We start from the raw sequence: 14,248 nt of genomic DNA, 5'->3' as shown, positions 1-14,248 counted from the left end.
ATGATAGCATTCTTAAAACTATTTCGCATCTCTTTAGGGTTAGATTTTAACATCTGGAAAATAGAAACCGATGATACACATTTATTTGTGGAAAACATTTAATTAGGAAATGCTCAAAACTATTTAAATATTCTTAATATTTACAAATCGCCAATATTAATATCGTCGTCTTCGTCAAGCAAATATTTCTCAAAGTTACTGCAGCTCGTACCACGACAGTGTCCACACATTGCACCAGATCTTTTGCAATCGCAGTTTTTAAGGCAAGTCGTTCTACATTTACACGAAATGAGTGTTAGTAGGTGATCAGGTGCGGGTGGAAGGGTTGCGTGAATTGGGCTTATTCCGTCATCATATCGTAACCAACCCCAATCTTCGTAATTTAACTTGTTTCCTTTCAATTGTTGGACTTGAAGATGACTCGAATAGAATGAAGTACAGAAGCGTCCGTTGTTGAATAAAGCTTATACTATGCAAAACAAAGAATAGCAAAAATAAAAAAATTCAAACAATGTTAAACGAAGAAGCACATACTCCTTTGTGCATTTCCTTACATTGTTTCGAGGCTCCACCCGCGAATCTGATACTTTAAAAACCTAGCATAGGAAAAATAAGTAAAAAATTTCAAATAATAACAATGTCAACTGAAGGGCTATACATCCGACATTGCTTTAAATGTTTCGATGTTCCTCGGAGATTTGAATTTGGGTCGCTGAATTCCAAGTCCAGAAAACTAACCATTACACCATGAATAATACTATGCAAAACATAGCATAGGAAAGAGGAAAAAAAAATTCAAATAAAAATAATATTAACCGCAGAGCTATTTTCATGAGCGACTTCAAAAAACCCCTACATACGTTAAGATTTTCAAATAATTGTCGCAAGCTACAAAATCGTATCGTGTGAACTAGGCTTTAGACCAATAGCAAATTTTTGCGTCGACGCAAAAAGAAATATTTTAGGCCTAACGTTCGCGCCATAGCGCCGTTTATGCATTTGGAAAAAAATAAATCTGGCAATAAGTAAAAAAATGTATTTATAAAGTGAATATAAAGTAAATATTTAGTGAATGTCCAGCCTAATTGACTTGGTTTAACTTTAGTAGTTGGCTTCTTTGACTAACCAGGAGAATCTCGTACCCAAATAACCTTCAAAATTTCATTCAGCGATCCCCTTTTCACCCTTGAGGGGAGGAGGTAAAGAAAGAGGGTTTTTTATTGAAACACCTTTCGAAAAGAAATCTTATCACGAAAAAAATCTTTATACACACGTATAAGCCAGTACACTTTGGTTTTCCAAAAAAATAAAGCACAGAGACTTTGTGAAAAGTATGAGAATAATTGTAATATTATATTTAAGAATGTCAGGTGCGTGGCCGTATTTTGTCGTAATAACACACACAGCGATCTCTGGGTAAGTTTCCTTCCGTACAATCACCTCCCAAGAAGGGATGCAGATGGCGACAGTTTCTATTGCAGTTAGGTGCCAGCAAAGTGCCATTACCGTTGCAAGTTTCTAAAGAACCTACAAATGGAAAAAAAATCTGATAGAGCTTAAATTTTGATCTTTTGAAGCTTATTCTACATTTGATTGCGATATCTGCTTTTAAACTCAATAAATCCTTAGGTTTTATTTCGATATCTGATAAGAAATTAGATTTGATTGGATCCGGTAACTTTTAAATATCTGTTAGCGGTAACTGACAGACATTCTTAGCTGTTATCTGTGCATTAAAATGATATCTGAACAGACAACTGTTTTTAGATATTTTTTTATGAAAGGTTTTTTTGAAACTACATCAAGTATAGTAAGTAATACTATGTGTTTTAAAAAAAATAAGTTGTCAATAAATTGTAGAAAAACGTCGAGGTCAATGTAAATTGCCTGAACCCTATTACAACCATATTCTAGATCTCATCCGATAGTGCCACAGATACTCGGATAGCCGAGCTAATAAATTAATAAAATACATTTATCACGGATAATTATTGATCCGACTTTCTAACTGAAAAGGAAACCTGAATTACTAAAATACATTTATCATGGATAATTATTGATCCGACTTTCTAACTGAAAAGGAAATCTGATCTGCGCAGATAATTACATCAAAATCCAAATCCGATATCGGAGCTGACTTAAAAAATCTGTCATCGCCGGATCACAAATCAGATATCCGATTTCAGTTTCAAGCACTATCCTTCAAACAACCGCTCAAATGGCGAAATTTTTGTTATCGTTCTAGGCAAAGTAAAAGTTCAAGAATAGTACAAAATGAGAAAAGGAAGAAAAGTCCACTATGTAAGACGGCGAAAAAAGCTAAATGCTTCGATAATTTAAAAATATTAATTTGGGTTTTACATTTTTTTTTATTTCTTCTAGGGTTAATTTTTTTTGCCTCTTTCATGATAGACTTTTCCCAGTTTCTTAGTATTCTTAAAATGCTAGTCTAGTGGTGGTTCGTATTAAAGTAGTAAAAGTTCACCGATTTGAATGAAATTTTGAGATATATCTACCGATGAATTGTGTAAGTTTTAAGCTGTCTTCTGAGATTTTCTAGGTTAAAGGATATCTTAAGTTTCGGGGGAAAACTAAGTGGCATAATCTGCTCAAACTGCCCCGTAACAATAGCGAAAGGGCGAAAATGTGGCATGATCTTCTAGTTCAAAGAAAGTCCGCATGTTGTGCTGCCGTACAGCGCCAAAGGTGTCAAGATGCAGTTCGTGCAGGTTCCCCACGCCACTTTTGTTGTCCTTTAAAGTATTTATAAGTGTGAATTTAGCTCTACTTCAACAGAAAGACTATGTTAAGACGATACGTGGTTATCGTGGTTTCTTTTTCTTAGGCACAGTGGGGGTGGAGGCGGGAGAAGGAAAAACGTCATGGCGTCTGAAGGCGTCAGTTTTAGGGAATCAATGAAATACCGGGCTGATTTGATTTTGTTAAGTACAATAAATCTACTGTTGACCCTCTCTAAAACTGTAAATACATTCTTCGTATGCAGCGCGCGAGTCTATGGTAAGCTAAGACAACTTGAAAACCATTAAAGAAGAATAAAAATGGTGTGGGAAAAACTACTTGGCATAATCTGTTCAAACTACACCGTAACACTAAAGAAAGAAAGAAAACTATGTCAGAATCTGGTTCAAAGAGAGTCCACTTGTGTCGCTGGCGTGCTACGTTAAATGGACACGGTGACTTTTGTTAGCATTTAAATACGTCAATCAGAGAACGTGAAATAAATGCATAAATTTAAATTAAATATTAAATTTAAATGGAATAGGTTGGCAGGACGCAGCTGTCCCCATCAACGATTTCCAAAGTTGGCAAACTTTGGTTGAGTTTGAGAAATCGAAATTTGTGAGTATTAAATTTGCAACGATTTCGCTAGCAGCGCCCTTTCTGTTTTGATAAGTTACTTTCGCTCCCCCTAAAAAACAAACTTAGCTACGCCCCTAGTGAGTTTTGAGACACCAGTTTATTAATAACGTAAACGCTTTCGCATTATGGTGCGTGGATGGTGCTCTAAGTACAAAGACTTATTTATAACATGCATCAATATAGTAACCACTTTTTCGAAATTCGCTCAAGGAATTCGACTGGAATTCGTGTTAATTAAATTAAATTACATTATGAAAAGGTTACAAAATTACCTTTCAAAACCGCGCCGCATATTCGGTCTTCGTGTCCTTGCAGGTTGTCCCAACATTTGTTTCCCCAGAGGTATCCATCTTTTTTGAGGCGCCAAACAAAGTCTCTCTTGACGTCGCAATAGTCGCTTTTGGCCCATCGTGGACAAACTCCTGCAATACATTTAACACATTGCATTTTATATTACGTCTATTCGCTAGCGAAACGGGAATAGGTGGCGCAGCAGTCGCTACCCCTGCAGCTTGGGTTCTCCGCGTGGAGTGGTGATCAAAATCAAAACAAACCAAAACAAATATGGCGGCATGCAGTAATGGTCGAGGTGGGAGAAATTGTGCCGTCCCTTTTTGTAATAATACTGCGCTTAAAAGCTTTAAAAATCAAGATAATAATAAAGAAGAAGATTTGAAGTTATCATTTCATAAATTTCCAAATTGTAAGAAACTTGCTAATGTGTGGTTAACAAAGATAAAGTCAGGGAAAAGACCTAGCAAATGGTCTCAGATATGTAGCGCTCATTTTAAAGATGATGACTTCTTGGCTAGAAATGGTGAGTTGAAAGTAATAATATTAATTACTTGATTTGAAATTAAATAATCAGAAAGGTCTTCTAGATGGAAGATCCATAAGAAGACCTCTGAAATTCAATGCCATTCCTTCTCAAAATTTGCCACGTATGCCTGTTAAAGAATCAACCGAAGATAGTAGAAAAGAGAGAGCCCAACGTTACGTAAACCGTTCTAAAGGTAATTGTTATTTGATGATAAATAATTAATGGTAATGTTAACGTAAAAGTTATCTTGAAATTATACAGTAGTACCTTCAGCATCACCATTGAAAGATAACGTTGTTGAATCGATTATTGAAAGCGAAAGTGAACCAGCTCCGGATGAAAATGTCTCAACGTTAACTAACTTAGCTATGCTAGCTGAAGTCACAGCTGAAGCTCAAGGAATTAATGAACCTCATGTGGCAGCTAGTGTAATGAAAGCTTCCATTGGTGTCAAGTTTATTTGGACCAAGGAAAGAACTTAAGCGCATCAAGAGTTGGAATTACTAGCAATGGAATGACAAATGTGGATTTTGTGAATCTTACAGGCATTGGGAAAGAACTATTTGAAAGCCTTTCATTTGAAGTTTTAGGACTTGAAAACAACAGTGAGCTTTCAAATTTTCTTATGCCGGTAAATGATCGGGTACTCTTGACTCTCATGAAGCTCAAATCAAATTTGACGTTCGCTGCTTTAGCTTCATTATTTGTCATTTCCAATCGATCGGTTTCCACCTACTTCAAAAGAACCCTCTGTGCCCTTGCTGAAGTTTTAAAAAAATTCATATTTTGGCCGAATTTAGATAATATCAGGAGTAATTTTCCTAAATGCTTCAAAGAGTTTCAAAACACTCGTGTGGTCTTGGACTGTTCAGAAGTTCCCATGATGAAACCTAAAACGTTTCATGACCGAGTGGCAACCTACAGCCATTATAAAGGCACCCACACAATTAAACTTCTCATTGGAATTTCGCCTTCTGGAATTATTACGCTCGTGAGTGACCCTTGGGGCGGAAAAGTTAGTGACAAGGAAATCACTGTTGAGAGTCGGGTCATATCTAACTGCGAACAATTTATTGATGGAATTATGGTTGATAAAGGCTTTCTAATTGAAGACGAATGTGCTGCCAATGGAATAGTTCTACACATCCCACCATTTTTAAGAAAGAAAAAACAGTTTAGTAAAGACGAAAGCGTAAAAAATCAAAAAATAGCATCTGCTCGTGTGCATGTGGAGAGAACCATTCAACGAATTAAATTATTTAAAATTGTAAATGATAAATTTGACCTTGATTTAGTTCCCTATTGCAATGAAATCGTTACGGTCATATGTGGATTAGTAAATTTACTAAAACCAATTCTAGCAGATGACAAATTTGATGATCAAATGTTATGTGGCACGGGAAATAAATATTTTTCAAGATTATAGAAAAATTTTATTATAAACTTATCATTTGTTACTCTTAATATCTCACTTCATTTAAAAATTGTAGATAATACTAAATGGCGCAGTTTGAAATAGGAACTTTTAAATGAACTTAAATATATCACTTATTCTTGACCAGTAATGGTAAATATACCTTGAAATAAAAATTGCACAATTTCACTATGTTCTGCTTTAAATATTCTTCATCTCTCTCAATATCAATTAAAAGATAACCTTTAGGAGAATATAGAAAAAATGAGCATGTTTTTAAGTTTAATACATAAAGTCCAAGTTGAATTTGCGCGTAATACCCTCTGCAATCATTACTTGGTAGTAAAATTCCTTTTTCTCCAACTTTCAAGAAGTTGAGTTTATTTTGCGCAGCAGCTTCTTCGATTGAAATTTTTTTGGCTACGAAAGGACTCTTGATCTCGAGCAATTTGGTCTCGCCATTTTCCACATATATTCCATCTGAACTAAAAGCCAGAAATGGATTCCGGAGGCTAATTAGGAGACCATATTCCACTACTTGAACTTTCTTGGGCCATGAAAATTTGGCTCGGGCTACTTTCTCCATTTTGTTACCATAGACTACAGAAGCCACTTTTAGTTCTTTGCCAGACAAATGATTTTCTAAAAGCTTGGAAGCTGTGTTTGCTTTGTTTTTGGGTGACAGAACATTTTTGAAAGTGGTTCCTGTTAATCTCACTTTTCTTTCCAGTTTCCACTCATCTGTTTTTTGGTCTAATTGAGCGAGCGTTTTTGCTTTTTCAAAATCAACTTGAACAAAATCATCGTAGAACTGCTTTTCTTCAGTTGACATGTTACGAGTAAAATTGTTCTCGTAGTGCGTTGGAACATTAAGGGTTTCTCTCAAAATATTATCGATAAAAATGATTTGGTCCGAATCAGCAGGGTCAATTTGTCGGCGTTTACTAGGATTGTAAATAATTTCTTCATTTGCAGCTGGAATACTAGATACTTCACTTGTAACATCTAAGGCTTTTTTTGGTTTGACATTCCATTTAACAAACTCTTTAAGACTTGGGGGTAAATGCCTGGCACACATTGGTTCGTAAGGCAGGCTCGATAAAATCCGTTCCTCACAATTTTTTAAACTGCTCGTGTCAAAAATGGGTTTGACAACTTTTCTCACGCAATCTAGATCTTGGATTTTTTTGCGTGGTAGTGGGCTTGGACATTTGCCTTCATTTTACCCCATTTTTGAGGCTTTGATGTACATGATACATCATTAGAGAGCTGACCTAACTTTCCATAGCGATTTACGTAAAATAAACCTGCTACGGAATGTTTACAAAATCCAGAGTTCCTTGGAAAAATAATTAAACGTTATTATTCAGATATAATTTAAATATACAAATGAAATCATTTACCCGCTCTTACACGAACATTTGACACTTTTAATGAAGTGTTTTTCATTTTCATCCAGTTTAAATTGTAGTTTTAAAGAATGTGGTTTCCCACTTGGTGAGCTGGACTGAATCACAAAGCCTTCAATTAAAATTACGCCCTCTTCTTCCTTAGAGAAATAAAATTTTAAAGATCCTTTTGGGCTTTCCCTGAACATTCGTTCCCCTTCTTCTAACGCTCTTGGCTTCTCTCCCATGTATTTTAAAATTTCAAACATGGTGAGATTTACTTTTATAATGAAAATAGAATTAATATAGGATAAAATAATAATAATTAAATAATAACATACCTATTGGAGATTCCAATGGTTCCACTTCCATCTTTGCTAGTATATGCCAAGGCACACTCTTATATATTCAACTTTACACAGTCCAAGATGAGTTCAAAACCTAATGACAGTTTATCGACGTTACGAAAAGGTTTAGTTAAAGTTATAAACTTTACATTTAATACTACTTATCAACAAAAAACTAATTATCTTACCATTAAAACTATGATATTCTTCTTCACCTAATGCATTAACACGCCGTAGTGTTTTTTTTCTGATCACCACTATATAGTACCGCGGAGTGTGGATAGGTGGCGACACTATAGTTTTCGCGAGCGAATAATAACCGCTTTTAGGGGGTAGTATGAAAGCTCCCATAACCACCGTGTTAAAAATCGAGAACCAATTTTCGAAATGAACTATCAAATCAGAGCTCTAAGGATTGGATTAGCAACGAATACAAAGTAATTGTAAAAACAATGTCATTCATTCGACGCAGTGGTGACATCTACTGTAGTAGTCAGTGATTTCCACTAATTTATCATAATATATCGGTGATTTTCAATTAATTTCTTAAGCGATTTCCCGTAATTACTATACGATTTGCACACCTGATTATTAAAGTGACTACCTCCTCGATAAGAAATCTATTATAACTTCTCCGACGCGATTGAGGCTCACGCTAGTAAATTTCACTCTAAATGTAATTAATTACATTTAGAGTGAAATTTACTAGCGTGAGCCTCAATCGCGTCGGAGAAGTTATAATAGATACATTCCTGCTAATTCTTTATTTGGAAAAGTTTCATTTTTAATTTCGCCAAGTAGATTATCTCGCAAACTTACTGATTCCGTATTCTTCATCGGAGTGTCCGTGTCCGTAGTAACCGAAATCTGAACTACAAACCAAGAAGAATGAAGTCAGCACAAAAATTTTTATTTTTTGGGACGCCATTGTGCATTGGTGTTTTCTATAAGTAAAAACAAAAACATGAAATGTAGTTTATTGACTTTTTCAGTCTGCACGCCATATACACCAGTTCTGGGATTTCGGAGTTGGGTAAGAAGAGTAACCCTATGGCGTCATTTTACTCCGATTCTGTAATTGGAGAAGAGTTATTTTTGCAGATAAAGTCTTAATATAAATTAATATACGAGTAGAAATAGTGGCCCAAATACGGAGCGAGCGAATATTTTATGAGCCAGAGTAAATCTCATCCCCGGAACCGGCAAATCACACGTTTTAGAGTAAAATGAGTACTATTTTGTTTCATGAACAGGCGAAAAGAAACCAGCCATTGACGTTTTACCCACCATTAAAATTAAATCTATAAAAAAATTCCCAGTTCGGCCCAATAGATGTATCGTAGATTCCACTAAATCAAAAATTATGCCTTGTTTTTTATTCCATCAGCAAAGTAACCAGATGCATAGAATGTTGTGTTTTAATTCAATATATATAAACGAGTTATAATTTAAAAACAAAATGATTTTTTATCTGTTAAAAGGAAAACGTAACTTACTAAAGGAGCAGCTGAAGAACTTTCTGGAGTCTGTGAAGTGAATTCGTGTACTGCGAAAGCCGTACTTGACAAATCGTTTATATCTCAAGCTTGTTGATAAAACACAGGAAGTGCAAACTTATCCGTAATATTAGAGAATGAAGACTGACAGTCGAATTACTTCGCGATAACAAATAATCGGCGCTTTTTATTTCCGAATTCAATTAAGTTTTAGCCTTGGCTTGCTCTGTTTATGCTAGTAAACGGAATATAGCATTTACGTTCTTCTAGAGAACGTATTTAACCAATTAAATTATATTTAAAGGGTATTTTTTTAAATCCCCAGAAAATTTCGTCCGACTATAATTATTTCAAAGTGAATCGTTTTTCTATCTATGATTTGAAGATCTTTCGTTAAACTATGACCATATACGTTTCTGTTAAAAATAAGGTATAAAGCTAGATACACGTTTAATTGTATCGAAAATGTTGAAAGCGCGCTTAAATATTATGGAATAAGCAGGGCCGGCAAGCCTTCGAAAGGGGCCCGCCAGAACGGGTGCCGAACTAAAATTTTCTGACTATTTCCAAAATACCAAATTTTGGAGTAAAAATTACCTGTGGTCCGAAAATCTTAGTGCCGGCCCTGGGAATAGGATAGGAGTGTTCATTTCACTTCTGAACAAATATTGCATCGTGCTGAAACTAAATATTTAACCTCGTATTCAACTGAGTTTGAATATCGCAAATAAAATTATTAAGAATGTATTCGGGTGAACAGAGAATAATGTAAGCGTCACTCTGTTCGCCACGTGATTCCCGGGAAAACAACCACGCCCCTCTGCCCTTTGGCGTGTAATCTTTCACCCTTTCTCCCAGTAAGAGCGGAAGACACTCCGGTCCGAGCCAGCGAGAGCGGTCCCGGGCCCCGGTGAAATATAAGTTCCTGACCCCAAGAGAGCCGTTACTACGGGAGATAGCCAAAGCTTTTCGGAGATAAACCCGGGAGAAGTAAACCTCGTTTGTTCAAACACGGGCCTCTAGGCTGCGTGGGCCCCGGTACAGGCTTCTCCCTCTTTTGTCGGGTCCGCTACGATCGCAAGCTCTCTCTCTCTCTCTCTCTCTCCTTGTAAGCGGATAATATCTTCCAAGAATCAAGAAAACAGAGATGAACGGAAATTTACTATTTTACTGAATTAGTAAGTTACAAACTTACTGCAATAAGCCAATAAATAATTTAGTGATTTTATTTTGTTAAGTTATTAAATAATCCATTAAAAATTTATTAATTTAGAAATTAAGTGTCTTACTACATACAGACAATTACTAAACTAAATTAACAATTTTGTTTTTTAACAAATGAGTAATTTATTATTTAAAAAAATAATAATTTAGTTATTAGCATAATTACCAAAATGAGTAAATTAGTAATTACTTATAATTATAATATAGGTCCTACTTTATAGTTCTTTAACAGTCAGTGGCACCTAGGAGCAACAAACACAAGGAGAACGCAGCTAGCCTTTAAACACGCTAACGAACGGTTGTGTACGAATTTCATTGGACGAACGTCACGAGCCTTTACGCTGAACGTTTTACGGGCGGGGGGAAGACAATTTCCGAATTTTCCCCTTCCGGCGCCAGCAGGCACTAAAGCGTCTAGCCAATGAAAAATGTACACAAGAAAATCTACGACTTTTGACGTGTTGCGTTCTCCTTGTGTGGGGTGCGGGATTTGTTGCTCCTAGGTGGCACCATAGAAACTACAAGAGGAATAGAAAGAGTCGATGAAAAGTGTTACGGGCAAAAGGTTCTCCGTTCATTTCCGCTTGAATCTAATTGGCCGTCATTTCCAAAGCTTTTTTTTGATTGGACCAGAGATAACCGGAAATGAAGGGAGAACCTTTTGCCCGTGTCATCTTAGTAAAGCACGTACAAAGGCAGGGCCTTCTATTCCTGTGGTAGTTTCTATGGTGGCACAGACAAACATAGGGTTTCAACTTTCGATCCATCTCTTGCTGAACTTCTGGCAACACAGTTACACCACTGACTTTTGAGAGAAGCCGATAGCGATTACATAAACTGTCTGCATCTTCCTAGTTTTAAAGGCATCGGAAAAAATCAGGCGCACTCTGGTGGGGAAATGTTTTATCAGACAAAATTATATTAGATTAATTTTACCCCGTCGATTATCCTCCTTTTCACAACTTTGATGTTTTCCCTCTACCTATTTAAGGTAATTAATATTTAATCTAATAAAATAAAATCTAATAAAAGCGGATTTCCCGTTAAGACTTCCAGCGCCCGAGCTAGAGCCTGGAAAGCGGAACACTTGCCCACAGCGAAAAGTCGTCGATTTAAAATAATGATTAATAGAAAATTAGTAGACTTTTTTAATCGATATTGGTAAATATGGGTCATTCCATGTGAAATCGACCAACGTCCCCACGGCACCATCTCCGATTTTATTGAAACTCCATACACAATTAAAATGAACATATTTAGGAAGAAATCCAAAGTTTTAGAACCAAACTCTTATAACTTTTGGAGAAATGGTCTTTTGAAATTTGTTAGTGCACGTAACTTTTTTTGCGCCGTTTTAAAGTGCGATGTTTGAGCCTTTATAATTAATTAATATAAAGGAGTACATTTATGAAAAGAATTGTAACATTTAAAGACTTGTTGGAAATTCGCTTAAAAATATTAGTTTTGTACTGTGGGATATATATAATTTTTAAAAAAATGTCAAAGTCGGCGTAATTTTCACCGAAACTGCAAAATGAGATAAGCTAAAAGGTCAAGATTTTCAAAATTTTTCTTTTCGGTTACTATAAAACTTTGAATATTTTTGCTAAAGGATGCCTTTCACCGGAAAATACATTAATATTCAGGATCTCAGTAAAACTTTTCCAATTTAACCTCCTTCAATATAGACGTTTTTACCAAAAACGTGAAAACATGGTAATACGTTTAGTGTTATATAGACTGTTGGGAAACTAAAAATCACATAAAATCTTATACCAATAAAAAGGCAAGATTTCTATCTACAACATGTAAAAATAAAAATGTTGACTATTAAGGTTTTTCTGGTCCAAATTTAAACGTCAACTTTGACCGTTTCTCAGATATTTTTTTGTTGCTTTTGTACAAAGATACTATTTTGTCATAGTCTAATTTTTTTAGAACGTATTTTTTACAGTCTGAAGTCGTTTGCGGAGCAAGAATTGCTAATATGTTCTGTGACGGTATCCAACATACATCCATTCTGCGTGGAAAGCCCTTTCTGTTTCATGCAGTTTACCGAGACATCTTTCTGCTCTTCTGATCGTTCGATAACGTTTCCTACGTAACGTACCACTCTTCATCATAGGTACAAGCAATGAAAACCCCTGGTATGCAATCTTCCCATGATGTTAGTTGAAAGACTCATCTCCTCTAACCACCATAAAATAACTTATTATCTCATCTCCTCTCATCGAATTTCGCTATTTAATCTACCCTCGCGTACACTCCCGCTATTTTTGTTGAAAAATCTTATCTCATCTCACGCTCTTTTCCGTTTATGGCAGTCACAAAATATCTCCTAACAATCTCCTCTCTCTGAAATTCATACTTTGTGAAGTTCCTCTCACGCTCCTCTCCTTTTGAAGTTTTGGCCATCTCACCACCTCTCAGATTCTCACACTGTTCTCACATTAGATTTACTGTCTTTATCTTCTTATAACCTTCTCACGTCAGCATGTTATCTTATTGTACGTTTGGGCTTTGTTATTGGTCAAAGTTACATAATTATATTTCCTTTGTTTTGGTTTTCTTACATCTAAACTCAAGCTCCCCTTCTCTCACCACCGCAAACTAACTTTTTAGTTGATCTCCTCTCATTGCATTTCATTAATTAAATTAACGTCGCTCACACTCCAAAAACTTTATTTGAAAAATATTATTTCCATTCACTCTCCTCTCCCTTAAATTCATAGCTTGGGAACTCATTTCATGCTCCTCTCCATTGGAAGCTTAGAGCATCTCAGCTCCTCTCAATTGCTCTCCCTGATCTCACGGTGAGAGGTGAGTGCCCATCACTGTACGTACCATCATAGGTACAAGCAATGAAAACTACTGGTATGCAATCTTCCCATGATGTTAGTTGAAAGACAACTGGACGAAATAATACAAATTTTGTACTAAAATTAACGGCAGATATTCTTTTGATATTAACCTCGTTCTCAGACTCTGGTATAAAAGCGTGATGTGATCGCGTTCCCGAAATAGACTTAATACCAATGTGCCTCTCGTTGAGGCAGAACTCTGTCACATGGTTGGCAACGTCTACTTTGGAAAGGTACCCAAAATCAATGATTTTTATGTTCAAACAACACCAAAGGAACATTTCTTTACGTGTTTGAAATTGAGACTTGTTTAACACTGCTCGTAAACTGGCTTTAACTACTAATCGTTTTACTGTACTATCGATACCGTCACAAGGGCTTTTACCGTGTGAGGTGGCGAAAAAATGACACTCTGCCTTTATATTGAAGTCATTTTCGTGAGCGCTTAAATTAGCTAAGTTCTTATAATTCTTATACTGGATCGCGGCGCCATCACTGAAGTAAAATATTTTCGTGATATTCGGAAACTTAATTTGAACCTTTTCTAACATTTTCCCAAAAAATGCGTGAACGGTATTAACATCGTGTGTCAAGCAGTTAGATATTATACACAAATTGAAATGATTCAAAAGCCTCGTATCAGAGTTCTTCGCCACCTCACACGGTAAAAGCCCTTGTGACGGTAAAGAAAAGTCCAAACGTCTGGATTCAATTCCTTTATAATTAATTTAATGCTGGGAGATTAAGTTTGCGAGTAAACTAATTTTAAATACTAATAATAAGCGGGATTTAATTAATGTTCCCAATTTGTGGGCTAACTTAAATTTTAATGTAATAATTTGACTTCGTAACAAAAAACTATTTTATTTTTACGAAAAAATGTTCTGCTCTGAAAGAGCTCCAAATGCGAAGTGAGGATGGAGTTCTTTTTTCTCTGTCCTCAAGAATACAAATTTCAAATCTCAACGGAACTTTTTGTCTATTCCCAACTGCCTTTCCTAAACTCCTTAAACTATGACATGCCTGAAGCAAAAAGCTTTCGGTCGTAAAAGGAGAGATGACTTTCTCCGAAACCATTATCCAAGCGAGATAACCAACGCGCGGTGTATCAATCGTCCCGCGAAAGGTACGCCACTTTGACTTAATACAATAGTACCATGCCCGGACGGCCCGAGAAGTCGCGAAGCCTCTCCCGATATTCCCGAAACCCTTTCTTCAATTTCGCCAAGCACCTGTCAATAGTTTTACGACCAATTTATCATTTGGACAAGTTGGGGGTTCTTCTCATTTTGTTATACCTACATTTTATACAATTTT

The 14,248-nt window shown here is 35.9% G+C and overlaps 1 protein-coding gene and 1 long non-coding RNA gene across 2 annotated transcripts; both read right to left on the bottom strand.

The window, feature by feature from the left end:
- Positions 1-1,090: 1,090 nt before the first annotated feature.
- On the bottom strand, positions 1,091-8,957 carry LOC149939552 (uncharacterized). Its single transcript, XM_090178694.1, has 4 exons — positions 8,847-8,957; positions 8,170-8,294; positions 3,654-3,803; positions 1,091-1,527 (listed from the first exon to the last, which is right to left on the bottom strand). Exons 2-4 carry the CDS (start codon positions 8,276-8,278, stop codon positions 1,367-1,369), a joined length of 420 nt encoding a protein of 139 aa, XP_090034820.1. The 5' UTR covers positions 8,279-8,294; positions 8,847-8,957; the 3' UTR covers positions 1,091-1,366.
- On the bottom strand, positions 7,015-7,431 carry LOC149939553 (uncharacterized). The gene is made up of 2 exons (XR_016481158.1): positions 7,345-7,431; positions 7,015-7,283 (listed from the first exon to the last, which is right to left on the bottom strand). It is a non-coding gene; the product is annotated as an uncharacterized LOC149939553 (long non-coding RNA).
- Positions 8,958-14,248: the final 5,291 nt, after the last annotated feature.

The sequence above is a fragment of the Leiobunum rupestre genome, chromosome 6 (genome assembly GCF_980474605.1).
Source record: "Leiobunum rupestre chromosome 6, qqLeiRupe1.1.hap1, whole genome shotgun sequence".
Taxonomy (NCBI): domain Eukaryota; kingdom Metazoa; phylum Arthropoda; class Arachnida; order Opiliones; family Sclerosomatidae; genus Leiobunum; species Leiobunum rupestre.
Note: the sequence above shows the minus strand (reverse complement) of the source record. Positions and strands in the feature narration are given on the sequence as shown.